General features: G+C 38.8%; 1 protein-coding gene across 1 annotated transcript in view; it reads left to right on the top strand.

Annotated features, from left to right (window-relative positions):
* The window catches only part of LOC126416560 (pyroglutamylated RF-amide peptide receptor-like), a 153,801-nt gene that overhangs the window by 88,086 nt on the left and 39,970 nt on the right, over positions 1–25,745 (top strand). Inside the window, exons 5-6 of the mRNA XM_050084305.1 lie at positions 5,734–5,897; positions 8,106–8,270. Of these exons, the coding sequence (XP_049940262.1) occupies positions 5,734–5,897; positions 8,106–8,270 (329 nt within the window). The remainder of the gene's footprint in view (positions 1–5,733; positions 5,898–8,105; positions 8,271–25,745) is intronic.

Genomic DNA, 25,745 nt, shown 5'->3' with positions numbered 1-25,745 from the left:
CACTCATCTTAAAGCTTGCTGGATCCGGTTTACGACGAGGTTATACACCTTCGTGACCACAGCCCTTCCATCCGGCAGTCCACGCGTGCCGCCAGCGCTCCCGGCGTGTTCTGGCCCTGCACAGACCTGGCTCCTCCTGAGTCCCCAACCGAGGGACCCGGAAAAACAACAACGTCGCCCCCAAAGATAGGGCAACAGGTACTACTTATCGATAACCGCCCCCTGCTGCCACTAGCAGAAAGGCAACGCTTGCGAAACCGAGTGGGGCCAATCAACAACAGAAGAATACAAATAACCGCAACCATGCCAACTAAACGATATCGTCTGGCCTCCAACAGAGGGCGGAAACCTACAAGCAGCACCAATGCGAGCTGCAGAACGGCTCACACAGCTGCTGCTAAGAGCCGTCTCATACACGCTGGGGCCGCAACTTCATCACGCGTGCCTCTGCACAGTACGCATCTGCACAATACATCCTGGGCTTCCGGGCATCACTAGTCTGCATTACGAGCTGCCACATGTTGCTGAGGTCGGCATCCTTGCAGCGTCACTGCCATCCTCACCAGTGGCCACCCATCACTGCCAGTTGTCGAGCTACCTCTGCTAGCTGTGCCTCTTAGCAGGCTGTACACAGCTTACGTCCTGGATGCGTTGATTTCTGCAAGTACCATTACAATTACTATAGTTAATGGACAATAAATGAAATGTTTTAGCAATGATGTTTCTATGACAATACTTCGGACGTTTATTGGGCATCCACTCACCACTCAACTGCTGCACCCCCACGGTGGTGGATTCTCAGCACCCTAACCTCCAACTACACTGGTCCACCACCACGGCCTCTATAGTATTCCGACTTTCTTAATTACTGCCATCGATGTTTTCAGAAACTCATTTCGGAACATTCACGCACAGAACCATTTTTGAAGCGAATAAGCACTGCATTTCGAATTGTTAGCAGTACCCATAAGTAGGGACATTTGACTTCCTGCAGGAATGTGAATTGCGGTTTATTTGTCTCACAACGTACATAGTCTAAATCATTTGATTCAGGTACAGGAGACACTTCAAAATTGCAGTAAAATTTCACCATAAACACAGAACAGCTGATGTTAACGAACAGCATCATAATAGTAATACAATTTTGTTATACAAACATACAATAAAATCTAACACTTACTTACCATTGCTCGGCCGGCCGCGGTGGTCTAGCGGTTCTAGGCGCTCAGTCCGGAACCGCGCGACTGCTACGGTCGCACGTTCGAATCCTGCCTCGGGCATGGATGTGTGTGATGTCCTTAGGTTAGTTAGGTTTAAGTAGTTCTAAGTTCTAGGGGACTGATGACCATAGATGTTAAGTCCCATAGTGCTAAGAGCCGGGGATTTTCCCGTACAACCAATTCACGATTGACCGTGAATATCAGCAATTCAGTAAAACATCTAATCTCCGATATAGCTACGACAATAAAAACATTCCAGAAAGGAAGGGATCAACGACGACTGAAGAGGATCGTTCAACATGTCAGAAGTGCAACACTTCCGCAAATTGCTGCAGATTTCAATGCTGGGCCATCAGCAAGTGTCAGCGTGCGAGCCATTCAACGAAACATCATCGATATGGGCTTCCGGAGTCGAAGACGCACTGGTGTACCCTTGATGTCTACACGACATCTCGTCTGGGCCCGTCAACACCGACATTGACTGTTGATGACTGGAAACATGTTGCCTAGTCGGACGAATCTCGTTTCAAATTGTATGGAGAGAATGGACGTGTACAGGTACGGAGACAACCTCATGAATCCATGGAGTCAGCGGGGGCTGGTCATGATGGTGAAGGATCTATAATTGTGTGGGGCGTGTGCAGCTGGAGTGATATGGGACCCTTGATACGTCTACATACGAGTCTGACAGGTGACACGTGCGTAAGCATCCTGTCTGATCACCTGCATCCATTCACGTCCCTTGTGCATTCCGACGGACAGCAGGACAATGCGACACCCCACACGTCCAGAATTCCTACAGAGTGCCTCCAGGAACACACTTCTGAGTTTAAACACTTCTGCTGGTCACCAAACTCCCCAAGATATGAACGTTATTGAGCATATCTGGGATGCCTTGCAACGTCCTTTTCAGAAGAGATCTTCACCCCCTCCTACTCTTACGTATTTACGGACAGCCATGCAGAATTCATGGCGTCAGTTCTTTCCAGCACTACTTCAGACATTAGTCGACGAACACCGTGCTCGCGGGAGCCCTACACGATATTAGGCAGGTGTACCAGTTTCTTTGGCTTTTCAGTGTATATTGTCATCCCCATATACTGTGGAGTTCGTGCATGTAGTTTCAACTGGAGTATGTGTACCACACACTATTTTTATTTCTCGTGTTATATGTCTGGTTAAAATGTTTCTCGAATAATTTTTGTCTGCTGTGTAGGAAGATTATAATTTCATAAATATATGGAGGAAACAGTTAGGATTTGTAGTTTCCCAAATAATGGGTGCCAAGACTCTCTTTGTTGTGCAGTATAATGTATCTGACAATTTTCCTTTTCAGTTTAAGTATTCCAGATAATTTGCTTCGACTTCCCTAGAAAGTTATACCACAGATTCAAAATAACTATGATAAGCAACTTTTTGTGTTCTCAAGTCAACAAGTCAATGGAATTTGCTAGTATTTGCATTGGTCATGACATAGCTGGAAATCGGGATATCCCACAAAAGTCGGAACATATGGCAAGATAGGTTTGAACAGCAAGGCCCGTTTTTACCTTGACAGAGGAAAATATTTGATGTAGTTTCGTACTGAACACCTGGCAGACAGAACAGAAGCATAATAAAATCGCGAGTATGATCTGTCTGTAAATATTCGTATTTCCGATTATGCAAATTGTAGTAAAGAGTTCGAAATAGCGTGCATTGCGATCGCTATTCGGAAAGTAAGGTCTGATCGGTCGCGAAGTGGGAACGACGGTGAAAATCAAAAATGTTTTATTTGCAGCAGATTACTACATTTTCCCGCTCCGATTTAGACATTTTTCGTGGCGTTGTAGCAACTTTCCAGTATCCTCACCAGAGAAGGCAGCCACCTGTGCTTTCTCTCACGTCTCTACGCTGGCCTAAGTTCGTTGTCTGTGCTAAAACTTTGTCTTCATAACCAAACGGTTCATGTGAGCGGATATGAGAATCAGAGGGAGCAAAGTCCGAGCTGTATGGTGGGTGATCAGATGCTTCCCATCGAAATCTCTGCAGGAGCGTCATTGCACCTGCAGTTCGCAGCCGAGAATTATCGTGAAGAAGGAAATGCATGACAATTCATGTCGTGTGGGCTTTATGAAATCAGGTAAAATCTCTCACAGGGACCCATACTTGGCAGGAGACATTATAGTTCTCGGCATCTTTACTTGCTCACTGTGTGCTCAGAACTGAAACGAGAGACGTGATGCGATCGACATGCGTAATACAGACACTGGGCAACAAGTCTGCCCAAAGCTTCATCGGATTTTAACTGTCGTTTCCATTTTGCGACCGATCGGACCTCACTTTCCGAATATCTCTCACTTTATGGACACATGGAGTTTGCTATAACTGGTAAAGATTTTCGCAGAGATGTGCATGTGTGATTGTCAGCCAAGCTTAGGACGTTATTTACAAGATAGTGTGACCACGAGTGATTTAATCAGGAAACTGGACTCACAATAATTATTCCGAAAGAACTAATATTGCTAAATGGACATTGTTACTGTACAATAATATTACACTACGTTACCGAATTTCTCCCTATACGCATCAATAAGAATATGTAATATTTAGGCTGGTTCGAAATTCTGGATGATCAAGACACTGCAGCTGTGGAAACTACTCTAGTTTCTTTCAGGCAGAAGGAGTAAAAGCGGAAAAAAAACTGGTATGTGGAGCATCGAATATGCACACAATTTTCAATTTTTTAAATAAGTGTTTATTTAAAAAACTGAATTTGAAGGACATAAATGATAAACAGGTTTTTACGCTTTTGATGGTCCAGTATCTGATACATTACTGAATATAATTACTTTTATGTTTGGCCTTAAGGAATAATTTTTTTTTTGTCTTCCCTTTTAGTTGAAGTGTATCTCTGGCTGTACTTTGTGAGCAGTAACCCAAATGAATCAATTTTAATTTTCTAGCTTTTATGTTTATCTGTCCTAACATCCCATAATGTCAAAGATAATTAATAATATTGATGCATTCTAATATGAACAATCTTCCCTATCATTTTAGAGTCATTCGAATAGAAAAACATGGGGGTGAAAGTAGAGAAGCTAAAATCTGTGGGGAAAAAACTGAAGCATGTGAGCAGTTGTCAATACTGCCCACAGATGGCACAATATTTCCATAGTTGCACAATGCACAATATATTTCATAATTTTTTTGCTTGTTCAACTTTATTGGATAACCTTCCAACGTAACCAACATGTGTTCAATATTATCGTACAATCAGAAATATTGAGTAATTATACTGAATGTCTAGGGGTCACTTAAATAAGTATCTGACCTGATATGATAAACTAACTAATGTTATCAAAGTAATTTGAAAAATGTTGAAACGTAACACTGTAAATCTTCTTACTCCTTTCCAGGTTTATAATTGCAGCAGTACATACTTTTGTTTGAAAATTTAACTGGAGTTGTATTTCTTTACAGTACATGTTCATTGTTAGAGTCAAATATGACATATCAGTCAGTCTGATCTCTAAACTTTGATGATTAATAATAGTAAATGTTACAGGAAGGTTACAGCTTCACTAAATAAATAGGTGCAGTAATTGCTCAATGGAGAAATAAGTGAGTTGACAGCTGGAACTCTTTCAGAATAAAGTGCCAACAACTGGGAGTCCACAGGGTTGCTGTGTAAGACTCATAAAGTAAGAATATCTGTGCAGCTTCCTAGTAACAGTACTTTGGGAGATGGATGAAGAGATTTTATATTTATTTGATTAAAAGCTCATTATTTCTCAATCAATTCTTATTTTTAAAGATTTTACTCATTAAGGGGTGTGCTATTAATGTATTTTGCAGATAATTGGTGGGTGAGAGGGGAGGGGTTAAATCCCAACTGTATACATTTTCCTTTTGTCTTTCCGCATCAAGCTGCTTTCTTTCTTTCTCCAACAATTCGTTTCTCAGACTGAGTGAGGCGATGCAGTGGTTGACGTACTGGACTCACATTTGGGAGGACATTGATTCAACTCTACATCCAGCCATCCAAATTCAGGTTTTCTGTGATTTCCATAATTGGCTCCAGGCAAATTCCATGATGTTTTCTTTGAAAGGACTCTGCCAAATTCCTTCCACATTCTTGAAATATTTCAAGTCTGTGCTCTGTCTCTAATGACCTTGATTTCAATGGGATTTTAAATCCTAGTCTTGCTTTTTCTCTCAGCTTCATTGGTTTATAGAAATGGGAGCTTAATTTAATAGACAGCTGTAGGCAAGTGACAGGATAAGTAATCTGACCACAGTATATGAAAACTGCATCTGACTGTGCTGATAGTGATTTAGTACTAGTAGTTGCCTCTGAGGACATACATGTGTATCTTATGTTTGTGCTATATAATGAGACAAATATGGTGCTTTTTTAAATGCTGATGTTATAGTAGGCAAGTAAACACAATTTTTCTTTCATTTTAGTTTAGACATTTGTTGCATATATTGGAACATGGACTGCAACTGTTACAAATTTCTTTTTGCACAGCTAATCAAGATGCTGGTGGCAATTGTCATTCTCTTTGTCGTCTCCTGGGGGCCATCACTAATTGACAATGTGCTGACAGCTTATGGTGTTATACCTTGGCAGAAACATGGAATGGTGTACAAAGACATGAGCACAGCCTTCTTGCTCATGGCTTACTGCAACAGGTATATATTTTCCATGTATCACTTATAATCTGCTCAAACCACTACTCTGTAAATTTAGGTCAATAGGTAGAGTATTACACAGATTATCATTCAACAAGATTTTCATTGAAACTGATACTGGTAGCAGAGGCATATATACACACGTACATACATACATAACTCTATAACTCTCTGTATTTATTATTTGTTTGTACATCCTAGAAATAAAAGCATGATCATTGGTACAAATTGAATGAGGTATATAACCTGAAGAGACAGTTTTTAATGTTGGAAAATGAACTGCAATTTGCTCCACTAATATTTATTATGAACCAATTCTTGACTTATTACGCCATCCTTAGGTACAACAGACTAGCATCCAGACCTTGAAAACTTAAAGATAATACCAATGCAGAGAACCATTACTCATGAGTTAGTGCAGTTGGTAAGATGTGACCTGCTGATTTAAGTTTTCCAAGGTTTACTCAAAAAAAAAGGGGGGGGGGCAGTTCACACAAATTCTATTATGGTTCCTTCATTAAGGCCAAGGCCATGGTCAACTACCTATCCACCCTCTTTAAAACGTGCTGGTATAATCTGTGTGTACATATACTTTTGAGCTAATTATGTTCATTGTATTATGATGGCAAATCCTACGTCATTGTAAGATTATTCCTGGATGAATGAATAAATAAATAAATATAAATGACATTAGATGGGAAATATCATACAGAGTGTTCACCACAGTTGTTGTGTATCAGATATGTTATGATAGTGGTGTAGCAAGTTACAACCATATCAGAAAATAAATTGAGACTGAATAAACTGCAATGTGAATAGTTGACACTGTACAGGAGACACATTTTAGTACAAAAGTCATTCAGGCTGTAAGTGGTGATATTACATACACATGGATACAGAATTATTACTTTTTTCATTAGTAATTCAAGGGTTATTATGCTGGATTATGCCAATTTAATGCGAGTATAAGGATACAAGAGTCTTAAATTGATGTTTGTATACTGAGTAGTAGGCCTACTAAAATAGCGTTGAATAAATACACACAACAGTAAAGTATTCAAGTTACATAAATGTGTATAAGCGAAGTGTAGACAGTGCTACAGACAAAACAGAAGAAGAGTCATAGATTATGTTACCAAGAATTTTTGAATACCAAGACAAAAATTAATGACCACATATTACACTATACCTACAAAGAATACATAAAAACAAAATTCCAGTATAGTCTGGACACTCAAATTGGAGTAAGAGTACAGATCATAAGACCAACAATTGCATGCAAAACAAAGGAAGATGTAAATGATACTAATATTGCAGTACAAGAGTGTGGTATATGGAGAAGAATATTATTATTGGAGTTGAAATGAGGGTGCATCTGTGGTTCGTTGACTGGATCATGCGAAGACTGAAGAATGGTGATGGGCTCAGCTGTAACTGATCCTTTAGATCAGGTGGAAGTTTTGTCATACATGCATTTTTGACAACAAGACTTTGCCAGAAGATGATGGGTATGAAACTTTGAAACTTGTGACAAAATGAGGCCACCACTTGGCTGATCCTCGAGAAGACTTCATCAACAAGGCATAGGTTTTCTTTCCTTTATAGGCTATACTTAGGACTATTATGTTTACAGTGTACTCTCTCAGCATAAGCTCAAACAAAGGAAACAGTTTGTTTCTTTTTCAGTCTTAAATGTGCAATTGTTATCCCAAGAAGTGATAAAAGGATAGAGTAATATGATAATTTTTATTTTATTGCTAGTAAGCCATACCTCAGTGACACTTTAAACATTGTACTTAGCATGCATCTATGAATTTAACAATCCTAAAATTCTCATACTTCAGGAAATGTGGAGCTAACCATGCTTTAGGTCTTTTTTTCCATTCCTGTACATTATAAAATGATCTGCACAAAGCATAACAATAACTGCTGTAACCATAAGGCACAATTGTTTTTAAAAGGCAGTTTTATTTTCCACCTTGGCTGCATTATGAAAATACTCATTTATCTCACACAATCAGATGATTTCAGCAATATGCCATTCTCAAGTGCTTATTCATAACCTCATAGTTGTACAATCATCCTCTCTGGTTGTATACAGTGTACATCTATTGTGCGTCTATCTCTTGACTGTTAATTGGTTAACTACTTGCACTCAAGTATAAACAACTACTCACTAACTACACAGATTTCTACTTTTATTTTCAGCTGTATCAACCCTGTGGTGTATGGCTTTATGTCAAAAAATTTCCGAGAGAGCTTCAAAAAGGCCTTGTGCCGGTGGCATAACTATGGTGCACTGACACTTCAAGGATCCTCCTACAAGAACAAGAGGCACATGTCACTCTCGCAGACACGGACCACTTCTGTCCGGTATGTGTCCGGATGTTGCTGGCCATGTCACTCGAGGAGTGAGGGCAAGTAGAAAAATCACTGTGTGGCCTTCTTTGGCACTCATGAAAAATGAAGTGGCTCTACCTGATAAAGAAAATACCTACAGTCAAACCAGTAAGGTGCAAAACTGATCAGAATTTTGTAAGCAACGGTGGTGTGCTAGTTTGAAAGATGCTTTTGGTCGGTAGTAGCTAACAAAGGTTCTTGCATGTATATTTATCATTTTTGCTTTGGTACAAGGGAAGATCATTAAGATGCTAAACCAATACGTCAGTGCTTTTGAAGCTACAGTAATTTGCAGATTTTGTATTTCTTGCATTTCTGCTTCATTGCTAGAGAATGTTAACAAATGAATTACATATAAGCAAAACTGAAAAGGCAACCATCAGTCACATGCAGTTGATTGATATACCACATGTAAATCAGCCACATGTGAGTGGTTACTCTCCCTCATTTTTGTGTGTTGTTTCCATCTCAACAATGATCATTTGCTTCTTTAGTTACCATGGACCTGCTGTGACCATTCCTTTAGAGGATCAAAACATTTATGCTGAGTAGTATATGACAATTTTTTTGTCACAACTCAAATGGAATTGAAAACCTCCATACATTTTCCTTAATACCAAAGTGAACAGCACATTAAACAATTCATTATTTGATGGGAAAAAAATGGAACTGAAGTCTCATTTCCAGTATTTACATGATGCATCCTCCAAAAACCTCTTTTTGTTCTCCTTATGTCAAACAAAACATACATGGGCATCAATTTTTATAACTTTGAGGGTTGTTAAATCCTTCAAACACCATTGTACCAACACCAGAGTGAAAAAATTCTAGAAAGGGTTTGAATGCAAGCAAAAGCAAATTAATTTTATAGGTTAATATAAAGATAAAAATCAAATGATTTGTAACAAAAAATATTTTGATTGTTTGTGTAAAACTTAAAAGGAAGCTCTTACATGAGCCTCATAAATATTATCTACTGGGTGCAAATTTTGGCTGATATTAAATTCTGAAAAAGGAAGGCTGTTCCTGCAAAGAGTGTTATTGCTGCCAGTTGCCTGAGGCAAATATCACAATGTGCATGGAAACCATATTCCAATAATTACTACTACTTGTTGATGTTCTGATTTATTCAATCACAGAGAAGAAAGAAAAATAATTCCCTTTTATACTCTGTCTCTGTATCGAGGATTCCATGTAGGGTTATGTGTTATCATGTGAAGATCTTCAAAAGCTCCCATACGATGTAAGGCAATAAGGCTAGAACTATTATTGCATTAATGGCATCCCCTTTGCATCAATGAAGTCATACCTTAACAACAGAAAGTAGAGTATTACATTAATAACTGGTGTCACAGGAATAACTCTAAGTTTGGATTGAGAAAACATGATACTTGGTACTTGGCCAGTACCTGTTCTTGATGTACACAAATGATTTACCAAAGGTGTTGGATAGCTCATCAAAAACTGTGTTGTTTACTGATGATTCAGATACATGGAAAAAGAGCCAGGCACAGTCCTACCAGATTCGAACAACAGAATATTGTTTCAGCTTTAAAACTCGGTCAAAGCAAACAGCATAACACTTACAGCAATTGAATAAAGCAGTTGATCCTAGATTAACTCAAAAAATTGACTTGAAGCAAGCTGAATTCAGAAATCTATGTTGTACAAATGCTAATCTCAAATTATTTTGCCATGAGATACGACCATCTTTGACTATAAAAACTTTGCTGATCAAGTAAAGTACTGTTTCAGTCATCAGTTCATTGTTCTAGTGACACTAGGCATGGGAAATATGAATGCCTGTCTCAAGACACTTGAGAACTTCTGAATGCATTTCACTTAAAGCATGCTTCATGAGGCTTGAGAATGTAAACGTGCTTCCGATGCCACAATTCCATAGCCCTCCAAGGGTTTGACATTGACAGGCTCAGTTGACTTGTGGAACAGGCCAATACACTGAGCCAAAAACCAGGGGTGTGGCCTTCTGTTCACACAGAATAATATACGTGCAATCTGATAGCTATGCAGTGCCAATAAACACATTTGAGATGTATTATACATTTGTTGTGAGAGGGGAAGAGCTGACTCAATGCAATACATGTAGTGCATACTAAAGGAAATGAAAAGGAAATCATGGATCTTGGAATATTTTCCAGACATCAAAGTGAATCAAGCACAATATCTTACTTGTTGCTGTTATAACCATTTTCAAAAGCAGAAATACGCCAAGATATGAGTATTTCAGGGTAGCCACAATAAGCAGCCCTTCTTCTTTCTAGGTTACTACAATGCAGGTATGAATAATAACGTCAATATGTTACTCATTTTCTAGAGGTAAAATAATTTATAAGCTGACTGGAGATACAAATGTTTGATAGTCTCAACACAAATATGATATTCATTAACCTTATGTAGTCACTCTCTTACAAATCTACTCCTTCCCTAGCCTCCTGTATACAAAGTGTGAAATGTGTACTGACTCCTGAAGTTTTCAACTTTGAAACTTTCTTACGAGATTAATCACTGAATTAACAAGAATGTGTCCCAAATATTTTAATGGTTGTAGCATTTGTTTTATATATTAACTATGCAAAATAAACTCTAAGAAAAAAATACAATGCACCACGATAAAATATGTATGTTGGTCACAAACTGATATTCATACAGGTATCTATGGAAAGTGCAAAATTGTAGATTTGATGACCAGTGGATGGATGTGTGATGCTACAGCACAATTCTACAATGCAGTTGGCAAAAACAGTAAACTAGGGACATGTTGATAACAGGGCATAAAGTGTTTTCCAAATTTTATTCCGTATACTCAGTTAGACAGTAACTGTGCCTCGCAGACAGGCATATGACCAGTATACGAAGAAGTTAGCATTTCAGAGAGAATATGTGGTTGTGCTCAAAGAAGCTAGTTGGAGTAACTGACAAATCACTCAATATTTGAACAGGAGTAATGCCACTATTCGCTAATGTTGGCACGAATGGGTGGACCATGGTCAAAAATAGGTGGCTTAGAAAGTGGGCTGAGCTGACGGCACTCCTTGTGCTGACTACCCTTGACCACTGTAACAACAAGGATGTTTGCAGTACTGTCAGCCACATTTGACCTGGTATCTCATTGACTGCAGTGGAATTGTCTTCAGTGATGAGTCCAGATTTGAACCGGGCCCCAATGACCAGTGAAGATGTGTCTCAAGATTCCCTGGTCACTACTGGGATACCAACCTGAGGGTTAGCTGCCATATGGCCCAAAAACTGGGAGTGATGGTCTGGGGTGCCATTTCATTTCATAGCAGGGACCCTTTCGTTGTTGTATGCAGTACCATTACAGCACAGTAGTAGGTTGATGATACTTTATGCCCCACTCTTCTGCCCTCCATGGCATGCCATCCTTACCTTAGATATAAGCAAAATAATGTCTGGCTGCACACACCAAACATTTCTTCTGCTTGTCTTCATGCTTTCCAAACCCTGCCTTGCATTGGCCAGCAAGGTCACCAGATCTCTCCACAGTTGATAACATTTTGAGCATTACAGGCAGAGCCCTCTAGCCATCTTGGGATTTTGATGATCTAATGCACAAAGTGGTCAGAATTTGGCACAATATCCCTCAGGAGGACATCCAATAAGCCTGTCAATCAATGCCAATCTGAATAACTGCATGCATAAGAACCAGAGGTTGGCTAACACATTATCGATGTGCTCAAATTGTGAAGCTCTTTCTCTCAAATAAATCATCAAATTTTTCTGAAATTGTAGCGAATTGTTTCCCCACTGATTTCAATAAATGCCTGCTCACATCTAATGTCTGTAATTCCTTTGTGCCTTAATCATTTGTTTGTTTCTAAATGTACATCACATCTACTGATTTCCATCCCATTCAGATAATTTCATTGTGGTCCATAACTTTTTGTCTTAGAGTGTGCTTAATAATGGAACATACATTAAATTAAATAAAACTCTGAGTATTCATCCATTTTAGTTTTGCTGCAAGTACTTAGATGCATAGTTATTGTTTTTTTTTTTTTTTTTTTTTTTTTTGTAGTTCCTGTCTTCAAGTTTTGGCGATAACATCGACTCAACAAGTCTGGAAACTTAAAAACATGCTCAATGTTCTAGCTTGCAGAAATTTTATATTGAAAATTGAATAGGGATGAAATACTATGACATACTGAGAAGGCTGAAAATCTGAAGTTGTGACTTTTATTCATAAAAATAGGCAAATTAATTCTGAAAAAAATAATAATGAGGTAAATTGTCATACTGAGCACCATCATACAGGGTGACTATTATTGAATTATATGAAATTAAATCATTAGAACTTCTGAATGATATTCATTAGGATGTTCAAACTGCATGTTTGGCCAATGGGCACGATGTGAAAGGATGTCCTCAAAAAATGGTTCAAACGGCTCTGAGCACTATGGGACTCAACTGCTGAGGTCATTAGTCCCCTAGAACTTAGAACTAGTTAAACCTAAACAACCTAAGGACATCACAAACATCCATGCCTGAGCCAGGATTCGAATCCGCGACCGTAGTGGTCTTGCGGTTCCAGACTGCAGCGCCTTTAACTGCACGGCCACTTCGGCCGGCTGGGTGTCCTCACCTTCGATCCAGCTAGCATGGGTATCATCAATGAATCTGAACCAAGTGAGGGGTTTAGGATTATAGGTTTCTAGGAAGGCCCATGAATAGGTTGGCATAGGCAGGTGCCATATGTGGACCCATAGCCATGCCCTTGATTTGTTTGTGGGTAATGCCTTCAAAGGAGAAGTAATTATGGGTGAGGATATAGTTCCTCATCACGACTAGGAAAGAGGTTGTTGGTATGGAATCTGTTGGGTGTGGGGAAATGTAGTGTTCAATAGTGGTAAGGCCATGGTATTAGGAATGTTATTGTAAAGGGAGGTGGCATCAATAGTGATGAGCAGGGCACCTTGTGGTAAAGGGACAGGAAGTGTGGAGAGTTGATGGAGGAAATCGATGATGTCTTTTATATAGGAGGGTAGGTTCTGGGTAATAGGTTGAAGGTGTTGGTCAGTGAGAGCAGAGATTCTCTCAGTGGGGGCACAGTAACCAGCCTCTAGGAAACATGTAGAAGGTAGGAGTGTAGGGAATGGTAGGGGTGAGTAGAGAGTTGGACTCCAGGGAGAGGTTCTGGGATGGGTGTAAGGATCTGAGGAGTAACTGGAGATCCTGCGGGATTACTGTAATGGGATCACTGTGTCAAGGTTTGAGGGTGGAAGTATCTGACAGCTGGTGGGATCCTTCTGCCAGGTAATCCTTGGGGTTCAAAACAACAGTGGTGGAGCCTTTGTCTGCAGGTAGGATTATAAGGTCGAGATCAGTTTTTAGATGATGGACTGCAGTTCTTTCTGTGAATGTAAAATTAGTTTGCATGTTGAGGGATTTGGGGAATGATGGTGAGTATAGGTTCAAGGTTAAGACATTCTGTAAAGTTTACAGGGATGGTTTGGGGACAGTGGGCGGCTTCATGGTTGAATGCAGTACTGAAATGAGTTAGGCAAGGTTCATCATTGGTCTTTGGTTGAGTCTTATTGGTAGAGTTGGTGGAGAAAAAGTGTTTCCACCGTAGGAACCAGTATAAGGAGAGAAGGTCTTTAATAAGTCCTGCAAGAGTGAATTTGGGAGCAGGGAGAAAGGTGGGGCCTTTGGAAAAGACTGATATTTCTGTGGGGTTAAGGCTTCTGGAGGATAGGTTCATGATTGTGTAGTGGGTCTGTTTAGGTTCTGGGTTCTGTGTGGTAGTGGGAGGGACTTTTGGAGGGTGGGATAAATGTAGTAGGTCTGTGAGACAGGGTTTGTCAGCTTTGAGGGGATACGGGTCTGGTTTGGAAGTAGTTGTAGAAGTGGTGGACAGTGGTACTCCAAGGCAGGAATAGGAAGTGAGCAGGATGGAGAGCTTTTTGAGGTGGAGTTGTGCATGTTGGTCAAGTTCCTGCAGGGTCAGTTTTCAACTTGTGTTATGGGCTCCAGGAATTTGGGATTGCATAGCAGGAGAATTTTGCAGATGGAGAGAAGATACTGCAAGCAGGTTTGGGCATGGTTGATATGGTTCAGGAGGTCTATGTTGATTACTCTCCCAGAGTCATTTCCTGTATTTTTGCGTGTTAACTTCTGCACCTTTCCAGTGCCACATGATCTTGTGTATCATCCTACGAACCCCTCCCCACCCCCCACACCTTCTCCATTCTGTCTCAGTTTGCTCCCACTAATTCCACCTCATCCAGTCATGTCTGCTGTCCCTCTTCTTCGCACTTATCCACCCTCAGACCTGCTACCAACAGTAATATACTTTTTATCAGTTATTCTTTACGTTGATTCTTGTGACTTCTCCCAAATTTTAGTGAGTTTTGGCCTTTTGCTATTGTTGGTTCTCTCAGATTTCATCGTGTTTCCCCTTTTGCATCCATTTCATCCTTTTTGTGTATTTTCACACATGTTTGGGTGTATTTTTGCGAAATTTTTCAGACGTAATTCTACATTATTTACGTAATTCTTCACTTTTTTTCCACCAACATGGAACCTTACTCCTTCCATCTAGGTGAATGCAGTTTCCTTATCCCTAGCCAGACTGCAGTCCCACATACTGTTCCTGCATTGTTGCTTGGCTCATGGAATCTGCCCTAATGTCCTTACCACCCAATTACCCATGTCTGGCTGCCACCCCTCCTTTCACAATGAGGTCTACCTGTTCCAATTCTGCCAGTCCTTAGACCTCATCAACACAGTCCTGCTAAACCATATCAACCAAGCCCAAACCTCCTTGTAGTACCTTCCTCCATCTGCAAAATTCCCTGCTATGCAATCCAAAATTCCTGAACCCATAACACACATCGAAACTCTTGTCATGCAGGAACTTAAGGAACATGCACAACGCTACCTAAAAATGCTCTCCATACTGAATAAAAATATGGCATTTCAGTCTTTGATCGCAATTTTTTTAATTTTCAATAACCGGTTTCAGGCTGGCTGCCCATCTTCAGATCATATATTGCAGATACAGAGTAACCTGTCAGTACAGAACTACAGATTCGCTGAAAAAAAAAAAAAAGAAAAATTGTCCACCACCTCTACAACAACTTCCAAACCTCCCCCATGCCCATCATAGCTCACAAACTCTGTCTCGCAGACATACTACACTTACCCCACCCTTCAAACCTCCCTCCCACCACAACACAGAATCCGGAACCTAAATAGACTCACAACAAAGTCATGAACCTTTCCTTCAGAAGCCTTAGCCTCACAGAAATATCAGTCCTTTCCAAAGGCCTCACCTTTCTCCCTGCTCCCAAATTCAATCCTGCAGGACTTTTTAAAGATCTTCTCTCCTTTTCCCTGTCCCTACAGTGTAAATACTTTTTCTCCACCAACTCTACCAATCAGACTCAACCAAAGACCAATACTGAACCTTGCCAACTCAGTTCAGACCTGCATCCAACCATGATCCACCCTCATTGCACCCAAACCACCCCATTAACTTTCCAGAATATCTGAACCTTGAACCTTTCCTCACCATCATTCCCCAAATCCCTCAACATGCATACTAACATTACATCCACAGAGAGAACTGCAGTCCACCACCTAAAAACTGATCCTAAACTTACAATCATACCTGCAAACAAAGGCTCCAACACTGTTGTTTTGAATCCTAAGTCTTACCTGGCAGAAAGACTCCACCAGCTGTCAGATACTTCCACCTACAAACCTTGAAACAGTGACCTCATTCCAGTAATCCCGCAGAATCTCCAGTAACTCCTCAGATCCTTACGCCCATCCCAGAACCTCTCCCTGGAGTGCATCTCTCTACTCACCCCTACCATTCCCTGCACTCCTACCTTCTACATGCTTCCTAAAGTCTATAAACCTAACCACCCAGGACACACCATTGTGGCTGGTTAATGTGCCCCCACTGAGAGGATCTCTGCTCTCACTGACCAACACCTTCAACCTATTACCCAGAACCTACCCTCCTATTTAAAAGACAGCATCGATTTCCTCCATCAACTCTCCACATTTCCTGTCCCTTTACCACAAGGTGCCCTGCTCATCATTATTGATGCCACCTCCCTTTACAATAACATTCCTAATACCATGGCCTTACCACTATTGAACACTACATTTCCCCACACCCAACGGATTCCATACCAACAACCTCTTTCCTAGTTGCTATGAGCAACTATATCCTCACCCATAATTACTTCTTCTTTGAAGGCATTACCCACAAACAAATCAAGGGCATGGCTATGGGTACACACATGGTACCAGCCTACGCCAACCTATTCATGGGCCTTCCCAGAAACCCATAATCCTAAACCCCTCACTTGGTTCAGATTCATTGTGATATCCTTGCTAGCTGGATCAAAGGTGAAGACACCCTTTCCATATTCCTCTAGAACCTCAATGACTTCTCCCCCATTTGCTTCACCTGGTCCTACTCAACCCAACAAGCCACCTTCCTAGATGTTGACCTCCACCTCAAAGATGGCTGCATCATACCTCCATTCATATCAAACCTACTAACCACAAGCAATTTCACCACTTCAACAGCTGCCACATGTTCCATACCAAGAAGTCCATTCTGTACAACCTAGCCACCCATGGTAGTCACATCTGTAGTGATGAGCAGTCCCTCTTGAAATATACTCAGGGTCTCACTGAAGCGTTTACTGACCATAATTAGCCTCCCAATCTTGTAGAAAAACAAATCTCCCATGCCTTATCTTTCCAGTCTCCCATCACCTCCTGGAGTGCCACCATCTGGCCACAGAGGAGCATTCCCCTTGTAACTCAGTACCACTCAGGGCTGGAGCAACTGAATTACATTCTCCACCAGGGTTTCAATTACCTCTTGTTGTGCCCTGAAATGAGAAATGTCCTACCCACTATCCTTCCCACTCCTCCTCCAGTGGTATTCCACTGTCCACCGAATCTACAGAATATACTCATCCATCCTTACACAACCCCTGCTCCCAATCCCTTACCTCATGGCTCATATTGCTTTAATAGACCTATATGCAAGACCTGTCCCAAACATCCTCCCACCACCGCCTACTCCAGTCTAGTCGCTAACATCACCCATCCCATCAAAGGTAGGGCTACCTGTGAAACCAATCATGTGATTTACAAATAAAGCTGCAACCACTGTGCTGCATTCTATGTAGGCAAGACAATCAACAAGCTGAAACTTCCTGGCAGATGAAGACTATGTGTCGGACCAAGACTTGAACTCGAGATCTTTGCCTTTCGTGGGCAAGTACTCTACCATATGAGCTACCCAAGCATGATTCACACCCTGTCCTCACAGCTTTACTTCCACCAGTACCTTGTCTCCTACTTTCCAAACTTCACAGAAGCTCTCCTGCAAACCTAAGGTGTATGGTCCAAGTTGCAGGTTGCTTCTAGAGGCAACAAAAATTTTATTTGCACTATTTTATGTAGTTACTGACTGAGTTTAAAAATTTGAAATAATACCATATATACTATGAAGAAGTACAATATTATGTTAAATGTTTAATACAGTAAGAAAGTATTACAGTTAAAAACTGTGTATAGTTGTGAGGCATTGTAACTCACAGCATGCAAATTAACCAGATTACATTCATCGAGCATTTGAGAATGAGAGCACTTAGTGAGTTCCAACATACTTTACACATCATTTCAAACTTTTAAAAAACATGACACACCCTACAAAATGATGAAAGGAAAAAGCTTTATCACTTACTACAGTTTTGTTGTTCAAGTAGTAAAACTTCAACATCAGGAATGGTGTTTCATTTATTGCTTCTTTACTATTAACTCTATTCACAGCACTATTTTCAGACATTATCTATATATCTTACTGACTGTACTTGCAAAATTATACCATTGTACATCATGAACCCCCACACCCCCACACCCCCACCCCCACCCCCCTCCCCAGGAGGTATGATGTTATAAAAACTAAAGAAAATCCAGGATGGAATGTAACAATATTAAAGAAGGAAAGTTGCTTCTCACCATATATTGTGAGTAGCAACTTTCCTTCTCCAATACTGTTATAAAAACTAAGATGCATGAAAAAAAATCTTTTGCTTAATAGAGACAGAAAATTACCCAGAGTACACACATCCAGCATTTCATAGTGAGAGCATTTAGCAACAAACTTGAAACATAATTTTGAACCTTTCCTTAACTTATTCACCCAAACATACTTTAACATCACATATTTAACACATTAATTGTTTGTTAAATAACCAGGCATATGAGGAAGAGTTGGGAGTTAGGTGTTACTGGTTTACTCTGTGAATAAACAAAGAGTGGAGTAGAGCTATGTGTACAGGAATGGCTATTTGTGTTAATATCTATTTATGAACAAAGGCACCAAGAGCCCCTCCCATGAAAAAGGTGCAACATTATCTGGAAGGCATGGATAACTGAAGTGAGTCTGGTGAAATGTGTTTATCCCCACATTTACTTCTGAATGACCAGACTCAGTTCAATTAGTCACCCCATTTAAATAATGCTCCAACTGGTACAGAGGAGGGGAACCTTGGTGCCTTAATTTATAAATACCTGATAACACAAATACCCATTCCAGTACACATAGTTCTACTCCATTGTATGTTTGTTCACAGTTAGAGAAAATGTTGTCTTAATTAATGTTGTATGGTTGTACAATACAATTGCATCTATCTAAAAATAGTCAATAGAGAAAACTTCCATAGTTCAAGTTCAGAATCAGTAGGTTAAGAAGCTGAATTTGTTTATCATTTTTGGAATCAGTCATGAACTTGAAAATGGGCTTACAACCCATAATGTAGGTCACACAACAAATTTTATGAAGCAAGGCAAAATGGTGTTTTGTTTAGTATGCAGAATATACAATATTTCGCCAAGAGCCCACTGCTGAATCAATTAAAACAAAAATATTTATTCTGCACAAGTGTGCAATTTATTAGTAGACTAACAGAATCAGCTTTTGATGTCTGATTCTGCCTGTAAACACATAAAGGAATATTTTCTAAGTATTGCATCACCCCTTGCAGATATAATAAATTTATCCTTTTTGACACAAACATCACATGACTGTTTTTTAATTGCCAAAGTGATCCCTATTCATAGAAAATGGTGACAAAACAAATATGGAAAAGTATAGGACAGTCTCTTATCAAGTTTTGACAAAATCACTGAAAGAATTGTGTATAAGAGATTAATGAAATTTCTGGAGAAGAACAAAATCCTCACATATGCCCAGCATGGGTTCTGGAAAAATAAATCTATCCCTACAGGACTAGTGCCATCTGTAATTTTTTACAAAACACTCGAGAAGCAATGGACAAAAAACGAACATTTTCTTAGATTCAAGAAAAGTTTTTGACCCCTTGGATCACAAAATCTTGTTGGATTAGAGGCACCACATTAAAATGGTTCTCTTCACACTTAACAAATTAGAAACAGATAGTAGTAATAACACATAAGCTACATGAAACACTAGAACATATTTTTCAGATGTATGACTAATAAATTGTAGAGTCCCTCAAGGATCCATTCTTGTGGCTATTCGTTTCCTTCCGTACAACATTGAATCACAAATACATACAGCGTTTCCACTACAGAGAAAACCCCAAGACAACTACAAGCAAACATAAATAAAGCTACAGACCAGCTAAGTGACTTGTTTGAAGGAAAAAAGGTAACACAGGGTGATCCAATACATACATTAAAAACAACATTTCTAAACTTTTATTTAAAGGGGGAAGCCTCCAACACCCCTATGACAATAAACTCCAGCAGAATTACACTCTCAATGGAAACAATTTTTTTAGGCTATTGCTTCAACTTGATTTTAAATGGCAGACACAAATGTAACAAGACAATGTCACGCTGAAGAACGTGTGCTATATCCTGTGTTTACTTGCAAACAAAGCAGACTTCACAATGAACTGTATAGTTTGCTCAGTTCCACAGCATTCTGCAGTATGGGATTATATTCTGGGGTAGCACAACTGCCAGGTCATTCATCTTCTTGACCCAAAAAGGAGCTATAAGAGCACTGAAACATGCATGATAAACAGATTCCTGCAGGCCCCTCTATCAAAAGTATTTGGTCCTCCCAATATCTTAGATGCTTTTACTAGAAACATGTTAGAAAGAATTTAAAAGAGACACATAAAAAATCTCATGGATCTGACACAGGCAAAAAAACAGACTCCATGTCCAGTGATTAAGGACATCAGCCTTTAAAACCTCCAGAACAAGCAGTGCTATAAAAATATACAATTGTCTGCCACATAAAATAAAAGTTATTTTCTCATTTAAACTGTCTTACAAATCCCCACAACGGCATTCTTATTAGATCACTGTTTCTATTCAGTAGCAGAATTTGTAGACCATGTGAAGTACAGCAGACTTTAAGTAATTTGGTTGTTATTTGTAACTTTATGAAGCCTCTTCCTTATGACAGGATTTTTATGAGCACTGAGTGAACTGAACTGAATAACTTGGTCAGTTGTATTGGTTCCAAACATTAGCTTGCACTATTCTCTGAGAATTCTATGAAGGTCATTATTGTACATTTTTATTATGAAGATTTTAGGATTATATTCTTGTATCATCTTACATCATTCATAAAATCCCCAATACAAAATTATCATCTGGTCTCATAACAGCTTGGTGATCTGACATGAAAGGGAAAAGTAAAATTTCTTGTGTCAATTCTGTGGAAAAATTTAGAAGTTTATTCTTCAATATCCTAACATAGTCATCAAGACATAAGTTCCAACACCTTAATTAGATTCAGTGAATAACACTTACTTTCTCTGTTTTGCATCATTCACCCTTCTTCATACTGACATAACTTTCTGGATAATCTAGGGACAAAGTACACATTTATTTATTAACAAAAGTGTTATCCATACAGAGTTTTACTTTCCTAAAATTCTTCTGTTTTTCTACAATCATCTTTTCTATAATAACTTCACTGTTATCATTTTGGCATATTATTTACATCCCATATTTACGAAGTTTATCCTTCCATAATTGCTATATTTCCGTCATCTGTCTTAAAGATGTGAATAATCAGAGGTGCAGCCCATTCTTTTGAGACTGTACATCATGCACAGCACTCATTCACAGAATGCAGGAAACTATATTCTTCTTTTACAGTGGCGCTTTTTTAATATATCAGTGCTCATTATTTGTATACCAGGAAATTATTGTATTTCCTTTTTCTTTACTGCTTCTTTACACTCAAAAAATTCTAAGTCATCAACACCAAGTCCGTCAGTTTTCCATTTTTTTGTTGCTTCTAGATTCTGATAACCATCATTGTCTGAATTAGTTTAATTTAACCATGGTTCTTCACTGTTATTCATTCATGGTATAATATCTCCGTATGTATGATATTGTGATTCAGTCCTTCATTCCAGATACCTAAAATGCTCCGTAGTATCCCTTTACTTCTTGATCTTGGCAGTTCTGTCACTGCCTTTTCTTTTTTCTTTTTATTTATTTTTGTTTTTCTACATTCTTCTTCAATATGGAGAATTATCATAAAAAGGCTCAAATAATTTCTAAGCCAGCTGATCATTTCTTAAGAGGCTAGTTTTCCTTAGTGTCTGCTGTTGTCATATCCTATACACATGTTATCTGTTCAAAAAGTAACCAAATGATTTTTAATTAACATTTTTATTCAAATTATAGAGCTTCAGTCTGTGTCTTTTTCAAAGTAGTCATCTCATCTATTTACACACTCAGTCCAATGGTGTTTCCACTTTGTCAGGCAGTCCTGGAAAGCTTCCCGTCAAGTATTCATCAGAGCTCATGATTCATTCCTCTTAATGTCATCAGTGCTCTCAAAATTTCATCCTTTCAGGAATGATTTTTAACCTTAAAAACAAGGGAAAAGTATAGAGAGCAAGGTTTGGAGAGTAGGGTCGAAGCAGGAGAACACTCATTTAATTTTTGACAAAACACTCACAAATTGACGAAGTGGGCTGGTACATTGTTGAGATGATGGAACTGTGAGTTTCTTGGAGCTGCTGAGATCTCTTCTTGTCAGTTTCCGCTAACACTCTCTTCAGGATAATCCAATTGAGATTTCAATATTTCCTGCAAGTTCTCTGACAGACAGTGGTTAGCATGCACAGATCCTTGACTACCTCAGTGTCAACATGGCTAATTAAAGTCAAAAGCCTTCCTTGTTGAGAATCATTTTTAATTGATCCATGGCCACTGCAGTATTGCAAAAACTATTCAAAATACCACATATTTGGGTATCATGTCCAAAGCTTGCCTTGTAAGTTCAAATTTTCATTAAATGTTTTCTACATTTTCAGGACAGATGCCATTTTTCATCTATGCTCCCATAAATCACACATTTGTAAAATTTTCCATTGGTGTCTGTATATGTGTGGATGGATATGTGTGTGTGTGCGAGTGTATACCCATCCTTTTTTCCCCCTAAGGTAAGTCTTTCCGCTCCCGGGATTGGAATGACTCCTTACCCTCTCCCTTAAAACCCACATCCTTTCGTCTTTCCATCTCCTTCCCTCTTTCCTGATGAGGCAACAGTTTGTTGCAAAAGCTTGAATTTTGTGTGTATGTTTGTGTTTGTATGTGTGTCTTTCGACCTGCCAGCGCTTTCGTTTGGTAAGTCACATCATCTTTGTTTTTTTATAAATTTTTCCATGAACTCTGCAACACATTGCACTCAAACAATAAAAACTCAGAAAATTTGTGAGATATCAAAAATTTGAACAACATAGTTACTTGGGAAGCTGGAATGAATACAGAGCTACAGTGGCTTATTACTAGAATGCCTTGCTGCATACAAAAAAATTGTTTTATTTTTTTGAACAGATATTATTTCTTTGTATAGGCAAAGAGTTTTCCTAAATTTTCATTACTTATAAAATAATTATTAATTAGTCAGCCCATGCATTCATTGTATCTTTTGTGGTTAAAGAACAAATTAGGCCTTTCTACATCTGATGAATGTAACTGAAATTCTTCATGAACACACACACACCATAAGTGTGTATGTAAATGATTTAGAGTTGCAGTTCTCTGTTTCAGTTACAAACACTACCAGAATGTATTAGTGTTGTTCAAGTTTAGTGTTGGCCTGGAAGGGTGTATAAGGAGCACGAACAATGTCAGATGTTGAGTGGTACTTGTGAAGGACAGAAAGAAACCAAGTTTTAAGAGAGGTTAGGATTGAGAAAAACCTTCATTTTGAGAAAGAAACCAAAAAACATAATTCTACCTTACTACATCAGCATAAACAGCTGTTGGCTAAGAATTTTCAACAATCAGCAGAAATTTCAAATCTACCCAATTTTAACTCAGTCAGTGTGAAATGTCAGCTATCTTTATTGCATCAAAATATTCAAGGACTCAGAAATAAAATTAATGAATATCTGCATAGATTAATTAGAGTCCTCTAACCCAGCTGACATAATCTGCCTCTCTGAACATCATGTGACCACTGGTATAGAACTTTTAAGTGTTACAGGATTTAGGTTAGCATCTCATTTTTGTAGAGCAGAACTGAAGAAAGGAGGGGTTGCCATGTTCATTAGGAACTGTCATAAAGTTGAGAGGTTATATGGGACCACCTGACAGAAAAAAATCTAGAAACACTAGAAAAGGTAAAATTGACTTATCTAAAAAGAGCACTAGGTCTCTCAAAGACAACAAGATCTAAACTAGTGTACCTGCTAGCAAGGGAGACATTTCTAATTGAAGACATCAGACTTCGACATATGATCCCACACACCAGGGCTTCCAGAAAGCAACTGAAGATCATGGAGGACAAACGAGAAAAAATATGGCTGGAGTTCTATGGCACCGAAGCAATGAAACCGCTCATGGACAGCACCTAACTTCGAACAGCGACATGTCGTAACTAGACTTTCTATTCACAGCTTTCGTCATCTAATCTGCAAAAACAAAACTTATCACGACCCAACCACACCGTGTGTATGTAAACTGTGTAACAAAGCCTGTGAACAATATCACATAGAACTGTGCAGTAAAAGAGTGAAATTGATAAATGAATATGCAAAAATGTAAAATGTAAATGTAAAATGTTAAGCAAAGTAACTGTATATGGCTATTTGGCTGCAATTTTATTAAATAATAAAGTTCAGAACATAGACATTCATAAATTTTGCCTAGAACAGCATATGGAAGCATGTGTAATTGAAGTAGAATTTCATATAAAATCCTTCATAATATTAAGTATATATCGAGAACTTGCAGGTGACTTTATCTGTTTATAAACCACCTTGAAGCTGGGTACTGCCCCATTTAACAACCAAAAACAAAGAAACAGTGGTTGCTGGTGACTTCAATGTATATTTCCTTAAAGACTCTCCCAATAAGAACTTATTTGAGTTAGTAGCACTATCATTAAACTTAATTCCCACTGCAAAGTTCCCAACTAGGGTGGCCAATTGCTCACAAACAGCCACTGATAACACCTTTATAGAAAAGTCCAGTGAACAAAAATATTACAAAACCAATAGTCAATGGCCTCTCAGACCATGATATGCAGTTCCTTCTGTTAAATGTTAATATTGAGGAGGATATAAAATCTGTTAAAAACTCATGAGGGTAATCAATAAGCCAAAAATTGATTATTTTAGGACATTCCTCAGAGACATTCACTGGAGTGATGTTTACAGTGCTCATGGCATGAGTGAAAAATAGAATACTTCAGCTAATAAAGTGCTTACCTTATTTGAACACTGTTTTCCCCCAAAACTAACCAAGGTTAGAGCAAAGTCTACAAAGAAGCCATGGATTACTCAAGGAATAGAGGTATCTTGTAAAACAAGAGGAAAACTGTATCTGTCAATCTGAAACAGTTCTGATGTTGATGCTATAGCACATTACAGGAAATACTGCAAAATATTAAAGACTGTAATATGGACATCAAAGCAGATATATTACAAGGAAAAGATAGTCATATCAGATAACAAAATAAAGACAATATAGGATACAGTGAAGGAGGAGGCCTGTAGAACCAGACATGAAGAGGGGCAAATAGCATTAAGAGTAAATGATACATTGGTGACATATATGTATAGTGTTGCAGAACTTTTTAACAAACCTTTTTCAACTGTTACTGAAGATGGAGTTGTCAGGTTATGTAGATGCTCCCAGGTTATGTAGATGTACCTCAGACTAGACATTTCAAGTAACTTCCATAATATGAATTTGACCCTCACTACCCCAGCAGAAGTAATGTCTATCATAAAATCTTTAAAATCGAAAACATCTTGTGGGTATGATGAAATGTCAACGAAGTTAATTAAAGAATGTGATTCTGAGCAAAGTAACATATTAAGCTATGTGTGTAACCAGTTGTTTGTCAGTGGAATAGTTCCTGAATGGTTGAAATATGCTGAAGTTAAGCCACTGTTT

Source organism: Schistocerca serialis, chromosome 8 (assembly GCF_023864345.2).
Source record: "Schistocerca serialis cubense isolate TAMUIC-IGC-003099 chromosome 8, iqSchSeri2.2, whole genome shotgun sequence".
In the NCBI taxonomy this organism is placed as follows: Eukaryota; Metazoa; Arthropoda; class Insecta; order Orthoptera; family Acrididae; genus Schistocerca; species Schistocerca serialis.
This window is presented reverse-complemented; position numbering and strand designations above follow the sequence as displayed.